We start from the raw sequence: 17,413 nt of genomic DNA, 5'->3' as shown, positions 1-17,413 counted from the left end.
TCCAGAGGAGGGCCCAACAATGTGCGAAGGAAAATCTGAGCTTCCACTCTGATGCAAAACATGAAAAAAAACAAAACAATAACTTGGAGAAGTGGGACACATCTCCAGGAGGACTTGCGCAACGCATGTCCTAAACCAGCGGCGTCGGTTAATAATAATATTCCCTGTCATTTTGGAGGGATCGGGTGCAGATACGTGAAAGGAAAAGGAGAAATGGGGCAGGAACTGCTTCCAGCATCTCCTGCAGGTCACAGAATTGCAGAAAACGCCTCTGTCCCAGGTCAGTATTTATCAGCAGACCCCAAAAAGTTGGTTCTGGCTAAAACACCACCTGGGGACACAGCCTGGGTGGGGTGCCTGCTGTGACATGCTGACTTTTCCCATCTTTTTCCTTTTTTTTTCGTATTTTTTGATCACGGTTCGGATTAAATATTCTTCGGGGGTTATATTATAATATATCTTAGGGGGTAATAGATATCAGATATGTAATATGTTCCTTTTGAAGGGGTGTCAGTGGGTTCCTGTGCACAGAGGGGTCTCTGCATTGACCCCTGGCTCCAACACCTTCAAAAAAAAAAAAAAGAAATACAAAAAAAAAAAACAGCCAGCCCAGGAAAATGTCATCCACAACTAAAATCAGGGGAAAGAAACAGGCAGCCGGCACCTTTTGGGGCAAAAACACCCGGAAACGGGGCTTTCCGGAGACACGAAGAAAAAAAAAAGATAATAAAAGAAGAAATTGGTATTTTCCTCCAAAAAAATCAATTTGTGTGATCCCTGTTCCCAAAATATTAATTTGTGTGATCCCTGACCCCAAATCCCCGGTCCCTGATCCCGGATCCCCGATCCCCGCCCCCAGCCGCCGCAGCCCCCGCCCGCAGCCCAAAGCGCGCCCCCGCCCGCCCCCTGCTCGCCGCTGATTGGCTGGCGCTTTGGCGCGTCAAACTCCCGCGCCCTCCCTCTGCGCTCCCATTGGCTGGCGCCCGGCGGCTGGCGGGAAACCTCCCGGATTTGGCGCCAAGCGGGGAGCGCGGCGGCTGCGCTGCGCTTTGGGGCCTGTACCGGGTCCTAGCCGGTGCCTTCTGCTTTTTACCGATTTCCCCCCATTTTTACCGGTTCCTCCGGCTTCTTCTTCACCTTGCGATACCGGAGGCGGCGGCCCCCAGCAGCAGCAGCAGCAGCATGGCGGCGCCGGCGGGAGGGCTGGAGGATGCGGAGCTGCGGGAGGCGCAGCGCGATTACCTCGATTTTTTGGATGATGAGGTGAGGAGGGGGGAGTTTTGGGATGGGGGGGATGGGGTGATGCATCCCTTCCTCCCGGCGGTGAGGATTACCCCCTTCCCCTCCTTCCCCTCCCCTCCACCCCCCCAGCATCTTCTGTTCAGCACAACTGATACAAATCTGTATTTTGGGGGATTTTGGTGTTTTTTTTTTTTTTTTTTCCTCCCGCAGGAAGACCAAGGGGTTTATCACGGCAAGGTGCGCGACATGATCAGTGACAACCAGTACCGCCTCCTGGTCAGCATCAACGACCTGCGGCGGAAGAACGAGAAGAGAGCCAGCCGGTGCGTGGGGCCGGGCACCCCGTGGCTTTGAGGGTCCCTGAGGTTTGGACAAGAAGGGCCAGACCCCGTCCTGTGCTCCACAGGGATTTGGGGTCCCCTGGAAAAGTGGAAGGGCCTTCTCCTTCCCTGTCACATCCATCCCTTCTGAGCTCGCTGCTCATTCATTTGGCAGAAAGACTTTGTAGCAAGCAGCAGGTGCTTGCATGATGCAAATCATCCCGTTTCTACAATTTTGAGGCATTCTTGAGTGTGCTTTCGGGTCTGTTTAAGTACACGTGAAGTCTTTCTGATACGACTGATTCTTTTTCAGAAGTCTTTCAGATAGGATTGATCCATTTTCAGCTCCTGGCTGGTGGTGGCAAGGAGCTTAGATTATTTTTTGCCTCACATTCGCAGTAAATTCTGAGTGCATTGAGGCACCTGGAAGAGCTTTGAGTGCTTTGCCAGAGCTGCTTGCGGAAGAGGGCAGAAGGGGGCTGCCAGGATACCTACAGCTCCTGGTCATCCTCTCTCTCTGTTGCAGGCTTTTGAACAATGCCTTCGAGGAGCTCGTTGCCTTCCAGCGTGCTCTGAAGGATTTTGTAGCCTCTGTCGACGCCACCTATGCCAAGCAGTACGAGGACTTCTACATCGGGCTGGAGGGCAGCTTTGGCTCCAAGCATGTCTCGCCGCGGACGCTGACCGCCTGCTTCCTGAGCTGCATCGTGTGCGTGGAGGGCATCGTGACAAAATGTGAGCCCGGGGACGTGTCCGGGTGCAGGTGGTGTAGCTGTGCGGGCTGAGGAGGTCGAGGTGTTTGCTGTGGAGGGGCTTGGAGGGCTTCTACCACCAGGTTTGGAGGGGCTGTCCACAGGGAGTCCACCATGTGTGAGGGGGACAGGGGACTTGGAGAAGATCTGGATGTTGGGGTGGTCTTTGTGGAAGGAACTCAGCAAATCCTGGCACAAAACAGACCCTGGGTGCCAGAGGTTGTGTCCCAAGTGGTGGCAACCCCATTGGGCATTGCCTGCTGACAGCCAGGTGGGATTTTCCTGCCCCTAACCTTTCTTCCTTCCCAACCCAGGCTCTCTGGTTCGTCCCAAGGTCGTCCGCAGCGTCCACTACTGCCCCGCGACCAAGAAGACCATCGAGCGCCGCTACACGGACCTGACGTCCCTGGATGCTTTCCCGTCCAGCTCTGTCTACCCTACAAAGGTGAGGTGGCCTCGTGGGAAGTGTCAGCAGGTTCCTCTGGGGAGAACATACCAGACATACCAGCTGTGAGCCGAGGGTCTCAGATGCCTTTGGGCTTCTTCATCTAATGTGGCCATGGAGTACAGGGAGGACACATCACGTGTGAGGTGTGATGGCTTGAGAAAATTGCTAGGAACAGATGACAAAGGTTTTTGTTGGTCACCAGACTCACTAGCAAATGTCAATTATGATCTTAGTTCTGCTGTAGGATGCTCAGCTGGCTTCTTGGTGGGATGTCAGCCAGTTTTGTGTCTTTTGAGACCCGTGAGCATGTCTGTGCTGCCCTGGAGAGGGTACACAGACCCTAGTGCAGAGGGGGAATGGAGGAAGGAAAAGGATGACCTGAGCATTGTCCACATTGCCCACACCTTCTGCATGGATGATGTGTTACCACCACATGTGCTAGAGACAGGGTTTGGAAGGACTTAATGGGCCAGCAGGGTTAGATCTGGGGAGCTGGTGAACCCCAGGCTCTGGCAACAACTTGCATTAGTCTTCTGTGTGCTGGTCCCTTTTCCCTGTGCTCCCAAAAAACGTTGCTAATCCTTTTACTTCCTCCTTAAGGATGAAGAGAACAACCCCCTGGAGACAGAGTTTGGCCTCTCGGTCTACAAGGACCACCAGACCATCACCATCCAGGAGATGCCTGAGAAGGCCCCGGCAGGGCAGCTGCCGCGCTCGGTGGATGTCATTCTGGACGACGACCTGGTGGACAAGGTGAAGCCCGGGGACCGCATCCAGGTGGTGGGGACATACCGCTGCCTGCCGGGAAAGAAAGGTGGCTACACCTCGGGGACCTTCAGGTGAGCATCCCATTTTTAGTAGGGTCACATCGCTGGAGGAGGAGGTTTAGGGCAGGCAGGTGGCCACCAGAGAGCTGGGTTAAATCACTTGAGTTGAGAGTTGGCTTAAATCACTTCGAAATGGTTTGCTCCTTGGGATCAGTGTTGAGTTGTGAGCTCCAGCTGCCCACAGGGTGGGCTGGGAGCTCTTAAAGATGCTCCACGGATGGAGCAGTGCAGGCAGACAGAGGGATTACAGCTCTCGGAGCTTCCCATCCCTCTCTAGGACTTCCTAGAGCCAAAGATGATCCCATGGAAGCTTTTACTGTGTTGTTGCTGTGGCCCCTGTGGGCTCGGTGTGGTTTGCAGGTGTGTGACCAGGGCTGTGTCATGTTCCCAGGACTATCCTCATTGCCTGCCATGTGAAGCAGATGAGCAAAGATGCTCGGCCTCTCTACTCTGCTACTGATGTGGCCAAGATCAAGAGGTTCAGCAAGAGTCGATCCAAGGTATTGATTTGTCTTTATTTCAGAACCTGACTTCTAGGATTTTCCACTTGCTTTCTTTGCATTTCTGCCTAGATTTTTGCCAATTCCTGTTAGATTTTTATTGTTGCTGCTTCTGTCGTGGTAGCAGAGCTTGCTGGCGGCTCTGCTGTGCATAGCTGTCGAGATGGAGATCTGGCTGTGCCCTGACTCTGCTAGCTGATTGCCAGAAAAGTTCCTCTGTAGAAGAATTCCATCTTCCCCCCTCAAATCCAAGAACAGAATGAGGTGACAGCGTGGATCTCTGAAAGGGAACACAGCAAAATTCCACTCCTTGGGCTAGGGAGGGAATGGGGTCAGCCCCAGCCTGGTCTTCTGTTCACCTCTTTGCTTTATAGTGTGGAAAGGATAAAACCTTATTCTTATGGGGTTTGCTGCTTCCAGTGCTTGCTGGATGGTCTAGGACTTCAGAACCGCATCAATAAACATTATTTAACAGAAGACTGTTGGAATATTCTTTCAGTGTGGCTCTGTGATAGGAATAATCTCATTTTTTGTGCTGAAATGCACTTGTGAAGAATTGCTCCTTGTTCTTACTTGCTACAGTGTGTCTTACGGGCTGTGCTTTGCCTCTTCTGCCCTAGGATATCTTTGACCAGCTGGCGAGGTCCCTGGCACCCAGCATCCATGGGCACGAGTTCATCAAGAAGGCCATCCTCTGCATGCTGCTGGGAGGGGTGGAGAAAATCCTGGAGAACGGGAGCCGCATCCGAGGAGACATCAACATCTTGCTGATAGGTCTGGCTGGGCAGAGGAGAGGCTGAAGCAGGTTTAATGGGATCGAGGTGGTGGTTGCTGATAGATCTTACCCCTTTCAGGAGACCCTTCTGTCGCCAAGTCCCAGCTGCTGCGCTACGTGCTGTGCACCGCGCCCCGCGCCATTGCCACCACCGGCAGGGGCTCCTCCGGCGTTGGCCTGACTGCTGCCATCACCACCGACCAAGAAACTGGTACGGAACAGGCTGGTTCCCATTGGGAACCAGTGGAGGGATGCTGGTTAATACCCGGGAGGGATTCTACAAGGTCCATGCCTGCTGTTTCACAGAAACACAGAATCGTCTAGGTTGGAAGAGACCTCCAAGATCACTGAGTCCAACCTCTGACCTAACACTAACAAGTCCTCCACTAAACCATGTCACTAAGCTCTACATCTAAACGTCTTTTAAAGACCTCCAGGGATGGTGACTGCACCACTTCCCTGGGCAGCCCATTCCAATGCCTCACAACCCTTTCGGTAAAGAAGTTCTTCCTAATATCCAACCTAAACCTCCCCTGGCCCAACTTTAGCCCATTCCCCCTCGTCCTGTCACCAGGCATGTGGGAGAACAGGCCAACCCCCACCTCACTACAGCCTCCTTTGAGGTACCTGTAGAGAGCGATAAGGTCGCCCCTGAGCCTCCTTTTCTCCAGGCTGAACAAGCCCAGCTCCCTCAGCCACTCCTCCTAAGACTTGTCCTCTCTGTGGTGGCATTTGCAGGACCTGCTTTATCCAGATGATTGAGGGCAATGCTAACGGTGTTTTAGGGGTGTCTTCCCCACCTCTGGTGGGTGGTGGTCTCCTGTTCTACCAGATGTACCCCTGTGGGGGCTGTCTGACCGCCAGGAGCTTGGGGCTTGCCTTCTTCCTTGGGGGCTTCCTTCTTATCCACTGTGTCCTGACCCCTTTTTTCTCCCCTCACCCCAAGGCGAGCGGCGCCTGGAAGCAGGGGCCATGGTGCTGGCAGACCGGGGCGTGGTGTGCATCGACGAGTTCGACAAGATGTCCGACATCGACCGCACGGCCATACACGAGGTGATGGAGCAGGGCCGTGTCACCATCGCCAAGGCCGGCATGCACGCTCGCCTCAACTCCCGCTGCAGCGTCCTGGCAGCCGCCAACCCTGTCTACGGCCGGGTGAGTGCTGGGGAAGGCTGCTGGGGGCTGTTTTTGTAGAGGAGGCAGCTGGGGAAAACTCAAAGGTCTCCCAGAAATGGAGATGTGGTTGGGAGTGGGACTGGGGTGCTTGGGGTTGAGAATTTGTTCGCTTGGATCTCCTGGGGGTTGTGGGGTTTTTTGGCCCAGGTTGGGTGCCTGGGTGTCTTGTGTCACCTCCAGGCTTGGTGTTTGACCTAGGATCACAAAAAATAGGAGATCTCCTTGCAAGAGAGAGCTCTGCACATCTCCACGGATGGGGAAAAGCAGTCTTAGTGCTGCAGCAAGCTGGGGTTAGCGTGGTGTCTTCAGTGTTCAACTGTCTGGGTTGTGAGAGTCTCACAACCTTATTTCACCTCCTTATTTCAACCTCCTGCAGTACGACCAGTACAAGACGCCCATGGAGAACATCGGCCTGCAGGACTCCTTGCTCTCCCGCTTCGACCTGCTCTTCATCGTGCTGGACCAGATGGACCCCGAGCAGGACAGGGAGATCTCGGACCACGTCCTGCGGATGCACCGCTACCGCAACCCCAACGAGCAGGACGGGGACGGTGAGTTGCTCCTGCTGTGTGTGAGCCCAGAAGTTATGGTTTTTTTCTGCCTGTGGTTGCTTCTCTTTTGCCTGGAGTAAGAAGAGACCGGACCCTTGTCCTCAATGGGATGTTGGTCATTTCTTTGCTGTGACCTTGAGGAAAAGAGCGTCCATCCCTCCTCTAGCTGGTGCCCATCTTTGTCTTGGATGGTGTGGCTCAGGTGATGGGGGAGCAGGTAGTTGGGCTTCTTGTCTTGAGGCACAACCCAAGTTTTTTGGGTGGGAGCACCAGGAGAAGAGCTGTTGGGTTGAGTTTGTCTTGAGATGGAGGGCAGAAAAGCAGCACCGTGTTGCTCTAAATCCTTGGTGAACTTTTCTTCCCCAGACTCGTGGCTGTCCTCTCTGCCCTGTCACCTGTTTGCAGCTCTTCGGGTTCAGTGTCTGGTTTTGCAGAGTGCTGTTAGTTACTAGTTAGGTGGCTTCTGGCTGCAGGAAGCTAAAACTCTGTTTTTGGGAACCTTCCCCTCTCCAGCCATGCCCCTGGGCAGCGCCGTGGAGATCCTGGCTACGGACGACCCTGACTTCGCACAAGAGGAGGAGCAGGAGCTCCAAGTGTACGAGAAGCACGATGACCTCCTGCATGGTCCCAATCGCCGCAAGTGAGTCCCTGTCCCGTGCCCCCGTAGCTCTGGGGGTGACAAGTCGATGCCAAAACACTACGGGTTTGGCTGGAGCACCCCGCTGGTGGCTTACCCCTGGGGACAGGGGTGCTGGAGGTGGTTGCTGATGGTGAGGCAGGTGATGGGGAGCATCTGGAGCTGAATTTTCCATGTGCCTGGATGCCCACGAAGGGCAGTGCCCTCCTTGGGTGCAGCCTTGCTTCTGCACGCACCCTTTGCTCGTTCTCTCTGCTCTCCTGAAGGACAAGGGTGTGTGTGTGTGTCCCACAGGGAGAAGATCGTCAGCATGGAGTTCATGAGGAAGTACATCCACGTAGCCAAGATGATCAAGCCCGTCTTGACCCAGGAGTCGGCGAACTACATAGCGGAGGAGTATTCCCGCCTGCGCAGCCAGAACCAGATGAGCTCGGACATCGCCAGGGTGAGCTTCCTCTACTCGTGCCAGGAGCAGGGAAACCTCTCCCCTCACGGGTCTTTTCCACCTCGGATCACAGAGTGGAAGAGACTGGGGAAGGTCATCTGGATGCGACCCTTTTGGGGTTGTAAAACGGGATAACCAGATGCTGCGTTAGGGGGTCACAGCCTCATGGGTTCTGCTGTCTCACCACTACCTCTTTTTTCACCCCAGACCTCCCCGGTCACAGCCCGTACCTTGGAGACCCTGATCCGCCTCTCCACGGCCCACGCCAAGGCCAGGATGAACAAGACGGTCGACCTGCAGGACGCGGAGGCGGCTCTGGAGCTGGTGCAGTTTGCCTACTTCAAAAAGGTGGGGGAAAAGCGTCCCTCCGTGGCTGTGGGGTCCCGCAGGGGTCATTAAAAGGGGCGGATTTGGGTGGTCAACGAGTGCTGGTTGAGCACGTGGGGCTGGTGTCCATCTGCCTGGTTGGGAAGGATGCATCTGGGCACGTGCTGCTAAGAGACCCCAAAAATACCCACAGGAGGCTTTGGGAATGCGGAATAAGGCTTTGGGGGAGGTTGGTGAGCCCCAAAACTCACAGCAGGTCTGTGTGGATGGATGAAGCTCGGGAGGATGGGTCTAGTAGGGGGCAGGTTTGCATTGGGAGCAAACGGGGTGATGCTCTTGGAGGGCAGAGAGATGGGAGAGGATCCTTCCCACATTGAAAGGGGGCTGAGAACTGCCTGCCACCCTTGTGCAGGTGCTGGAGAAGGAGAAGAAGCGCAAAAAACAGGTGGAGGATGACTCGGAGACCGAGAAGGAGGACGAGGAGACACAGCCCAAGGAGGAGGGCAGGAAGCAAAGGTAGTTATGGCAGGCCTTGGGGAAATACTCCACGTTTCGTTAAACCCAGCAGATCATTTGGCCCAAACTTGTAATAGGGGAGCCACTGTCAACAGCCCTAAAACTCAACTTTTGTGGCTAGGGGGTGGTGGATGAGCCCTGGGCTTACCCGCAGGCCACAACTACCCCGTGTGGTCCTGAAAGAGCTCTGAGGGGGTCTCCTGAGGTGTGTGCTTGGGCTGGATCGGGGGTGACCTCCTTTTCCCTCACCCAGGAAGAAGAAGGCACGCACGGAGGGCCAGGAGGAATCCTATGACCCCTATGACTTCAGCGACGCTGAGCAGGAGATGCCAGAGGGTGAGTCAGTGGGGTTTTGTTGGTGTGTGGTATCTCCTGGGAGTTTGGGTTCCTCCAGAGAGGCTGAGCACAGCCTGGTTTGGTTGCTGCAGCTCGTGCTTTGGCTCTCTGGCTCTTTGGGCACCGGGCAGGCGGAAGGTAACTCCTCTTCCTCCTCCAGTCCAGGCACATACACCCAAGACACCCGAAGCCTCGGCCTCTGGCGATGCAAAGAAGCCGGAGCTGGCTGATCCGAGGTGAGTGGGGGCTGGAGAAGCAGCAGGAGGAGGTGTTTGTCCTGCCTGAGTCGTGGAAAGATGAGCTGGTTGGGCCTTTCGGCTTTGATACCTGCTTTGATAAGGTGTAGGTTGTTTTTTTCCTGCAGAAAGCCCTGAGCATGTTGTAGGGTTGCATGGTGGCATCTTCCCAGCTGTGTGAGCCAAGCAGGGGCAGCCTGAGTTAGATTTGGAGAGGGGATTTCTGTTCAGTCCCTCCTGAGGTGCTGGTAATTGCAGCTCTCAATATTTGGGGCTGTTGCCTTTTGTCTGGGATGTGAACAGAGTCAGCTCCCTTCTTACCTGCAGTCATGAGGCTGCTGCTTAGGCTCTGATGCTGCTTAGACCTCAGCTGTTGGGTCCAATCTCTTGTCCAAAACGTTGGTTTCTGTCCTGGACAGCTGAATTTCAGCCAAGGGACATCTCAGCTGGACTAAAGGGTGCTCTGCATAATAACACCGTGCCTCAGGTGGTGACTGCAGCCAGATGCTGGAGCTAGATGTGGATGAGTGGGTGCAGAGAGGGTGCAGGAGGAGGCAGGGCTGGGTCAGCCCCAGGCCTGGAGCTGGTATCCATGGGCTGGAGACGTGTGGGGTGGGTGCAGCAGCTCTGGGGGCATATCCAAGTCTCTGAAACCGGCCTCTGGTGGGTGCTCCCAGCTCTGGTTTTGGGTTTTCTCCTCAGTCGTCTTCTGGGATGGTCAAGGGCTGTGGTATCCGTGGCTGGGAAGGGAGAAGAAGAGCTTGTATTTGGTCTCTGATGGGGATTGCTTCTCACCTAGGTTGAAAGCATTCAAGGCTGCGCTCCTGGAGGTCTTCAAAGCTTCCCATGCCCAGTCTGTGGGCCTGAAGAGCGTGATGGAGTCCATCAACCGCGACAACCCCGAGCCCTTCTCGCTGCCTGAGGTGAAGCTGGCCTTGGCCCACATGCAAGATGACAACCAGATCATGGTGTCCGATGACATTATCTTCTTAATTTGAGCCTCGAGGCAGAAGAACCCAAGTTCTCACGGACTTTTAGCCTGAAGACTCTTTGTATTTACCTTCATCTCCCTCCTTAATGCTTCATCTGGCTGAGCTGAACTTCGGGGAGCTTGAGCCTGTGCACTTTAGTCGTTCCTCGCTGTGCATTGCTGGCACCAAAGAAGCCAGGAAACTTTGAAAGCTCTCTGACATGCCACCTCTGAGCTGCTGGAGTATTTGGAAAGAGGTTTGGTTTTGCAAGTAGCCAAAAGGAAGAATTGATGTGCACATTACTGATGTTTTTAAAGTGTTTTTAGCTTTGGTCTTGGTTATGCAGGCTGGGGAGCTCAGGCTGATTTTACTCAAGGCCAGTTTGGTTTAGTGCAGGGCTCCCATGGGCTTTTGCCCATGTAAATCATCCTTTTTTATATTTTTACTCTAACATGGACTTCCCAGACTTGAAGGAGCCTTTTTACCTCCTTTTTTTCTGTTATCATTTAATTAAAAAAATGTTTTTTCCCTCCCAGTGTAACCATGTGCAAGTTCCCCAGTTGGTGGTAATGGTTTCAGCCTTTGAATAAAAAAAATGGGTTTAGGAATCCAATATACGATAGCAGTGATGGTAAGAAGCAATGTGGAAACTCACTATTAATAGCGAAGCTTTTTTCCCCCCACTTTTTTCACGGTCAGTTCCATTACTGGATTTTGCAGCCCTACTGGGATTTTTAGCCCGGAGTTGATGGGAAGGACCTGGGATGCTCCGAGCTGCTCAGCTGTGCCCCCAGTGCACATGGATTTAGGTCTCCAGCCCTTCTCTAGTCTGGGGTGGCTCTTGTATGAATATAAAATAGGAGGAAACCTGTAACTAAGAAAGGTCAGGGTTTTAAGAAGCACTTCTGGGGCCTGGGATCCTACGTCCTCTGTACATCCCCTGAGGCTGTGTTGCTGCAACCCTTCCTGAGTCCCATGGAAGATGACCACACTGAACCATGAAAGCCTTCCCTTGCCCATGGGCAACTTGTGTGATATTCTGGGAATGTCTAGGTGACAAATTCCTGGAGATGGGATATTCCTAGAAACCAGCATGCTTCCATGGCCAGGGCTGGCTTTCAAGAAAAGCTGACCGTGTGGTCAAACCTGTCTCTGTGATCAGAGCTGTTGAATGTTTGGGATTTTAACATTTTTAATTTTATTTTTATTAAACTTTGTCTTGACAAATTTGAGGTTAGGTTTTGGAGAATGCCCTGAGCACCACAGGCTTGTCCTGGTGTCCTTGCCCTTCTCAGGGCATCTGCGTGGTTCCTGTGCCTTCATTTCTGTGTCAGTGACACCGTAAGTATCTCCTTGAATAATAAAATGCATCCAGATAACCATTTCTCACGTGATTTGCTATAAAAAGGCTGACTGAGCTCAGGGCTGGGTTGGGGCACATCTCCCCACCACCCTGCCTCTGCTGGTACCTTGGTGGACCAGGACCTTGCAGAACTGCCCTGGGGGTGGGTGGCTGATGAATGCACCCAGACCCCTTTTGCTGGAGGTAGATGTGGTTTTCTTACCAACTTGTGCATGAACAAGGATGTGCTTTCAACTGAGCACCCTCAGCAGCAGGAGACGTGCAGTCCTAGATAAAAATTCAGTAAACGAAGATGATAGAAATCTGCTGTTAGCCTTGCCTGGTTCCACAGATCCCATCTATGAGCCTCAACCCCCCAAGAAATCCCCAAAGCCAGCAATTCTGTAAGATGTCTGCTCCCTCCCAGAGCTGTCTGCTCAGGATTTGGCAGGTCAGCTTTGCTGCAGTTTGAAAAAAACAGTTTTAAGACCTTATTCCTAGCATGCCTCTCATTCCTTAAACACCACTCCTGCTCTCTAGGGAATCACACTGCTCACAAATAGCTCTGGATAAGGTCTTGAGGGTTCAAGCTTTGTCACAGAATCATAGAGTGGCCTGGATTGAAAAGGACCATAAATAGCATCTTTATGCACCAGTAAAGGTGCAAATGCAATAAGGGGGATGTGTTATTGTCAATAAGGGAAAAAAAATGGGGGCTTTTGCAAGCTCTCACCTTGTGGGCGTCATGTGGGGGTACTGTACGTGGTGTCCAGGTGCCCCAGGATCCACATGAGGATCACGGACCAGAAAGCCTGATGGCACAGCAGTAAAGGAAGCTCCTGTGTACAGGCTGGAGGAAAAAAAAAAAAACAAAAACAAAAAAAAAAACAACAAACACACACATAACTTAAAATAAAGACCAAAAATAAGGAGGAAACACCAACTGGCAGCATATTTCCATGTGTATTTTGGGGACCAAAATCCACAACTAGCACAGAAATGTGCTGGAGAAAGTGCTTTCCTTTTCCTCATTTTCTTCAAAGGGTGTCCGTTTCCACCCCTTGTAAGCATCCGGCCAGCGTTGGTCTCTTTGCCAATAATATATATATATATCTCCCAGTGCCAGAATAAAAACAGGGAAGTGAAATGTGTGGTTTTGTCCTCCCTGCAGCATGACCAAGCAAAGGGGAAGCAGTTTTTAAGCATTTTGGGTGCTGTAGCAAAGGAAAAAAAAATCTGCAAAGCTGGTTTTGATGCTTACCAGTAGGAAAAGCTTGCTGGGTACTCTGGGCAGGCTGCTAAGCCCCTGGAGCAGCCTCCAAACCTAAATCTTGAAGGCCATATGACATGAACATATGAGACATATGAGAGAACATATGACATATGAGAAATATGACACTACAGACAGAGTCCTGCTTTTTTTGGACCTTGAATAATAGATGGGACGTAGCACAGGTCAAAAAGGCTGGGCTAGTCCCCTGGCTGTTGAATTTCTCTGAGTTGAGCAATTTATGATGCAGTTTTCTCCTTCCTTTTTGCCTCTGATGATCACCAGGTTGTTCAGCACGAGAGGATCCTCAGAGCCTGAAACGTGAGCCTCTTCCAGCTCAAATGAAAGGGCAGCTACAAAGCCGTGTGTGTTTCCATGTCTGTGTGACATCCAAAACCATTCACTGCACCGACACCACCATTTCCACATCTGGGAACCACAAATATCCTGCATGCTCTGAAAAAAAATAAAGATAAAAATCCAGAATCTTGGAAATTTAACCTCACAAACGCAGCTTCTACAAACGGAAGGGAGAGATTGGGCCTGAGATGAAGCTGTCGGTGTTTAGCTGGGTAATCTTTCTAGGATGAGCTACCACGAAAATACTGTCTGTGCAGCCTTTGCACTTTCCAGGAGAGAAAAGCTGGGTGGAAAACTGCCTCAGCACCTGTAAAATGTTCCCTGGTGATTTCTGCAGCTCCTATGTTGCTTTGCTGTAGGGCTGAGGTTATGTTCATCTCTTTCCTATCTCCCCACTTCTCCCCTGAAGTTTGGAGGCTGTTCCTGTGGGTCACAGCAGAGAGTGTGTGGTGAAAGTGGTTTTTCAGAGCCACCTCCCTTTTCCCTTTCTCCATCCCCTAAGGCTTTTGTGTCCCCTGTCCCTGCAGCTGCAGAAATAGTGTATTTCCCAGGACAAGGCACCAGAGGGAGCTCCAGGGTAGGCAAACCTCAGGTTTATTTTCCCCTCCTGTGGCCTACGAAGGTCAGGAGTAGTCAGATCCCTCCCGGTGCAGGCCTCCAGAATCCCAGCTCCGACATGTGTAAATCCCGGCCACACGCATGAGGAGGGATGGGTTTGTGCCAGAAGTGTCCCTGACTCTGCAGCTTAGGGAATGGAAGGCAGCAGCAAGATAAAATCACAGAATCAGGGTTGGAAAAGCCCTACAAGATCACCTGGTCCAACCATCCCCCTACCACCAATGTCACCCACTGAACATTGTCCCTAAGCACCACGTCCAGCCTCTTCCTTGAACACCCCCAGGTACGGTGACTCCGCCACCTCCCTGGGCAACCCATCCCAACGCCTGACTGCTCTTTCTGAGCAGAAATGTCTCCTCGTTTCCAACCTGAACCTCCCCTGGCACAACTTGAGGCCATTCCCTCTGGTCCTATCACTGATTACCTGTGAGAAGAGGCCAACCCCCAGCTCCCCACCCCTTCCTTTCAGGCAGTTGCAGAGAGCAATAAGGTCTGCCCTGAGCCTCCTCTTCCCCAGACCAAACACCCCCAGTGCCCTCAGCTGCTCCTCACAGGACTTGTGCTCCAGGCCCTTCTCTGGACACGCTCCAGGGCCTCCATGTCCTTCTTGTAGTGAGGAACCTTGCCAGGGGAAGGTGCCATGTAGGCAGAGGCACTGTGAAGGCCAGGACTGCCTAAAATGTGGCTTCATTTTAGCTGTCCTTTGGCCCATGTGGGCTGAGGTCAGACTAAGAAATATGAGGGGCTGGTAAATTATGGTGGCAGTAGGTTAAAGAGTGGTAGGAGGGAGTAGGAGGCATAGACATAGAGATTCTGGAGATCAGCTGCCTGCAAGTAGCCTGAATCTGCTGTTACAGGAGAGGTTCTCCAGTTTTTGGATGCTCATCTCTGTGGGCCCTGAAGCTCTGTCTGCACTAATAAAACTCATGGTGGCAGGGCACAGACTTGGGCACTGTACCTCCTCTGGCTCTGTGACTGGATTGGTCCTTGGCACAGTTTTGATGGGGTTAATTAGCCCTGTCCCAAATAAGTTTTGGCCGTGTCTCAGGAGTCTGCGTGGACCAAAGAGCAGTTTTGATGTAACCACATTCTGGAGGCTGGGAGCTTTTGTCCATGTAGGGATGTGGACAGTTATAAAGATTTTTGCCATTCTTCTTGACAACCTGAAAGTAGTGGCATCATGGTGCCAATGCAGGGGTGTTTTGCTGGCTTTCCAGACAAAATGATCTTTTTGGAGGCTTTTGGACTAAATCATTGAGAGCTCAGGACTGTGGGGTTGGGGTGGATTGTGCCTACCCCAAACTCTGTTGTGTACCAGACACAATCTGCCCAGCAAGTCCCTGGTGTCTGTTAGAGATTTTTTGTTTGTTTATTTGCATAAAAGAGCAAGGAAATTTCATCTGTAGGCTTCATTCTTGCTGATGTAGAAGAACCCTCTGAAAATTCCAGAGTGGATGAAAATGATAATAGAGTTTGTGATACTTAGAAAGAAAGGGATGGAGACCATGGAATAAAGATTGCAATTTTCAAGAAACCTGGTTGAGTAATATTAGGGATTTGATAGGAAAGATCCCCCAGGAAGACACTCTGGAAAATAATTTCTAAATATTGAAGAAACACTATTAAATGCAAACCAGATGAAGAAAATTTTGGATTCCTGTAGGTCATGATTATTTCCTATATAGATGTAACTAAGTTTGAGCATCTGCAGGCATTACAATTAATAGGGATTATGATTGATAGAGATTAGCTATGGTTTAAATGCATATCTTCTGAGTCTAAAGTGAGCCTAAACTGTCAAGCTCAGCTCTACATTTTAGATGACTGATGTCAGTTGAACTGAATGAATATACTGGATTCAGTTTTGGAAATATTGGGGGACAGGTGAAGAAAACTGGAAAAGAGGATTTTAAAAAATGTGGTTTAAAAAATGGAGAAAACAGGGAAAACTACAGTTTCTAGACAGCTGCAGGGGCAGATAATGAAGCAGAAGTTGTATACAATAAAGAGATAACAAAGCTATACAGCAAATCATACCCCAGTGCTGTTCAGCGGCTGGTTATGGGACTTGTGGTTAGGAGACGAACCACAGGTGTGTTTTATCTTGGTGTTATTAAGCCTTTTGATAAATTTGCACATCACTTTCTCATAAGTATGCCAAAAAAAGTGTACTAGAAGTGAAGTTACAAGTTGGTGGGCTAATACCTGCCTGGAAAAACCCTAACGGAGTGTAGTTGTCATATGGGAGGGTGACGAGCAGGACTCCCCCAGGGGTTTGACCTCGAACCAGTACTAGTCACTGCATTGATTAGCAGGTGGGCACGGGAAAATCATATCTTCCTGCTAATAGCAGCAGGTGATGGCTGATTGAGAAGGGTCGTGAGCATACAAAAGACACAGCTAGAATTGAGGAAATAATATGAAATGAATAACGCCCAGTTCAGTCAAGATGTGTACAAACCTCTGAACTGAAGCAGGAAAAATCAACTGTTTTTTAAATCAGCTCCTACAGATGGGAGGCTGATGGGGACAGAATAATCCTTTAGGAAGAGACTTGGCATTGAACAATCTTCACTTGAGCCAACAGTGTCATGCTGCTGTCGGGACCATCATATGATAGTTAAAATGCTGTAGTCTAAAAGAGAAAAGATGTGGCTGTTTCAGAGAAAAAGAAATAAGACTTAATATACATATATGATATGATCCATGATCCTTTCCAGCCCAATTCCCTGCAATACACAGGGGAAATTTTACACAGCTTACAGAAGCCTATGAGGGTTCTGTAACCACCTCCTTTAGCTATGGGATGCCATCCCAGAACACTGCATGCTAAGAAGTGTTTGGACCCAAACTTTCCAAGGGAGCTGGAAGCAAAGGAGGCCAGCTACCTCCATATCTCTGGGACCTGACCTAGGGAAGACCTACCAGGCAGCAGTGTACGGAGTAGAAATGCAAATGCAACCTACATTATCTAAGGAAGAGCCTGCATGTGAGCAAGAGGTCGCTGGGCTTTCCCCAGAGTGTCCGTGATAACGTGCTGACTGAATCTTACCTCGGTGGGAAAACAATCAGATTACAAAGCTGGCCGCGTCAGCGGGACCAAGGCCAGCACCTGACCTTTTTATCTTAATTCTGCGAAATAGATAAGAGCATAACCTTCAGCTTCCATTGGGAAATGGGGAACGTGCAATTTCTAGAGGGTCATCATGCTTCTTACAAGAGATGATCACAAGTGATAAGGGTTCAGGGCCAGTGAATCCAACGTGGGCAACTGAGGCATTTGGTCTCATGCAGTGCCTGCTGCCTCCTCTCAAGTGTGGCTCTAACGATTCCCCTGGTGTCATCCCTGCTGGATGGGAGAACAGGAATCCCAGTTTTGGCCCTGCCCCATGTTTTGGGTTGGGTGACGTGGTGCAGAGTGCCTGTGTCCCCTAACATCCCCTCATCTGGTGCTTGTGCCACCAGGGCTGTTCCCTGCATCAGAGGCATGAAGACAGTCAGGTCATGCAGACAACCTGATTTATCACACTGTGCCTTAGTCTTACACTTCATAAATCCTCAGTCACCTCACTTTCGACAGGGTTACTGCTGCTAGAAACTGAATGTTCTGCTTGCCCGCTGAAGGACGGATGAGCACCTACAGTGCAGGATTAGGGCTGAAATCCCCGAGCTGGTGCGAGCAGCACCAGTTAATCCCTGCCTCCCATTAACCCACAGCCCTGGCCAAAGCGTGAAGCCAAGCCAGGCGTGAAAGCCAAAAGTGA

The 17,413-nt window shown here is 51.3% G+C and overlaps 1 protein-coding gene across 1 annotated transcript; it reads left to right on the top strand.

The window, feature by feature from the left end:
• The first annotated feature begins 943 nt into the window (after positions 1–943).
• Positions 944–11,445, top strand: MCM3 (minichromosome maintenance complex component 3). Its single transcript, XM_027455369.3, has 17 exons — positions 944–1,263; positions 1,453–1,565; positions 2,089–2,297; positions 2,629–2,759; positions 3,363–3,601; positions 3,981–4,089; positions 4,710–4,863; positions 4,944–5,075; positions 5,811–6,019; positions 6,417–6,591; positions 7,105–7,231; positions 7,523–7,673; positions 7,881–8,021; positions 8,413–8,516; positions 8,770–8,852; positions 9,013–9,088; positions 9,888–11,445. Exons 1-17 carry the CDS (start codon positions 1,183–1,185, stop codon positions 10,084–10,086), a joined length of 2,433 nt encoding a protein of 810 aa, XP_027311170.2. The 5' UTR covers positions 944–1,182; the 3' UTR covers positions 10,087–11,445.
• Positions 11,446–17,413: the final 5,968 nt, after the last annotated feature.

The sequence above is a fragment of the Anas platyrhynchos genome, chromosome 3 (genome assembly GCF_047663525.1).
Source record: "Anas platyrhynchos isolate ZD024472 breed Pekin duck chromosome 3, IASCAAS_PekinDuck_T2T, whole genome shotgun sequence".
Taxonomy (NCBI): Eukaryota; Metazoa; Chordata; class Aves; order Anseriformes; family Anatidae; genus Anas; species Anas platyrhynchos.
The sequence above is the reverse complement of the archived record's forward strand: the minus strand, read 5'-3'. Positions and strand labels throughout refer to the sequence as shown.

Excerpts from the sequence above, each read along its gene's own strand:
- MCM3 (XM_027455369.3), top strand. The coding sequence starts at position 1,183 with ATGGCGGCGCCGGCGGGAGGGCTGGAGGATGCGGAGCTGCGGGAGGCG. Across the intron at positions 3,602-3,980 it reads TACACCTCGGGGACCTTCAG|GACTATCCTCATTGCCTGCC; the intron begins GTGAGCATCCCA and ends TCATGTTCCCAG. Across the intron at positions 9,089-9,887 it reads CCGGAGCTGGCTGATCCGAG|GTTGAAAGCATTCAAGGCTG; the intron begins GTGAGTGGGGGC and ends CTTCTCACCTAG.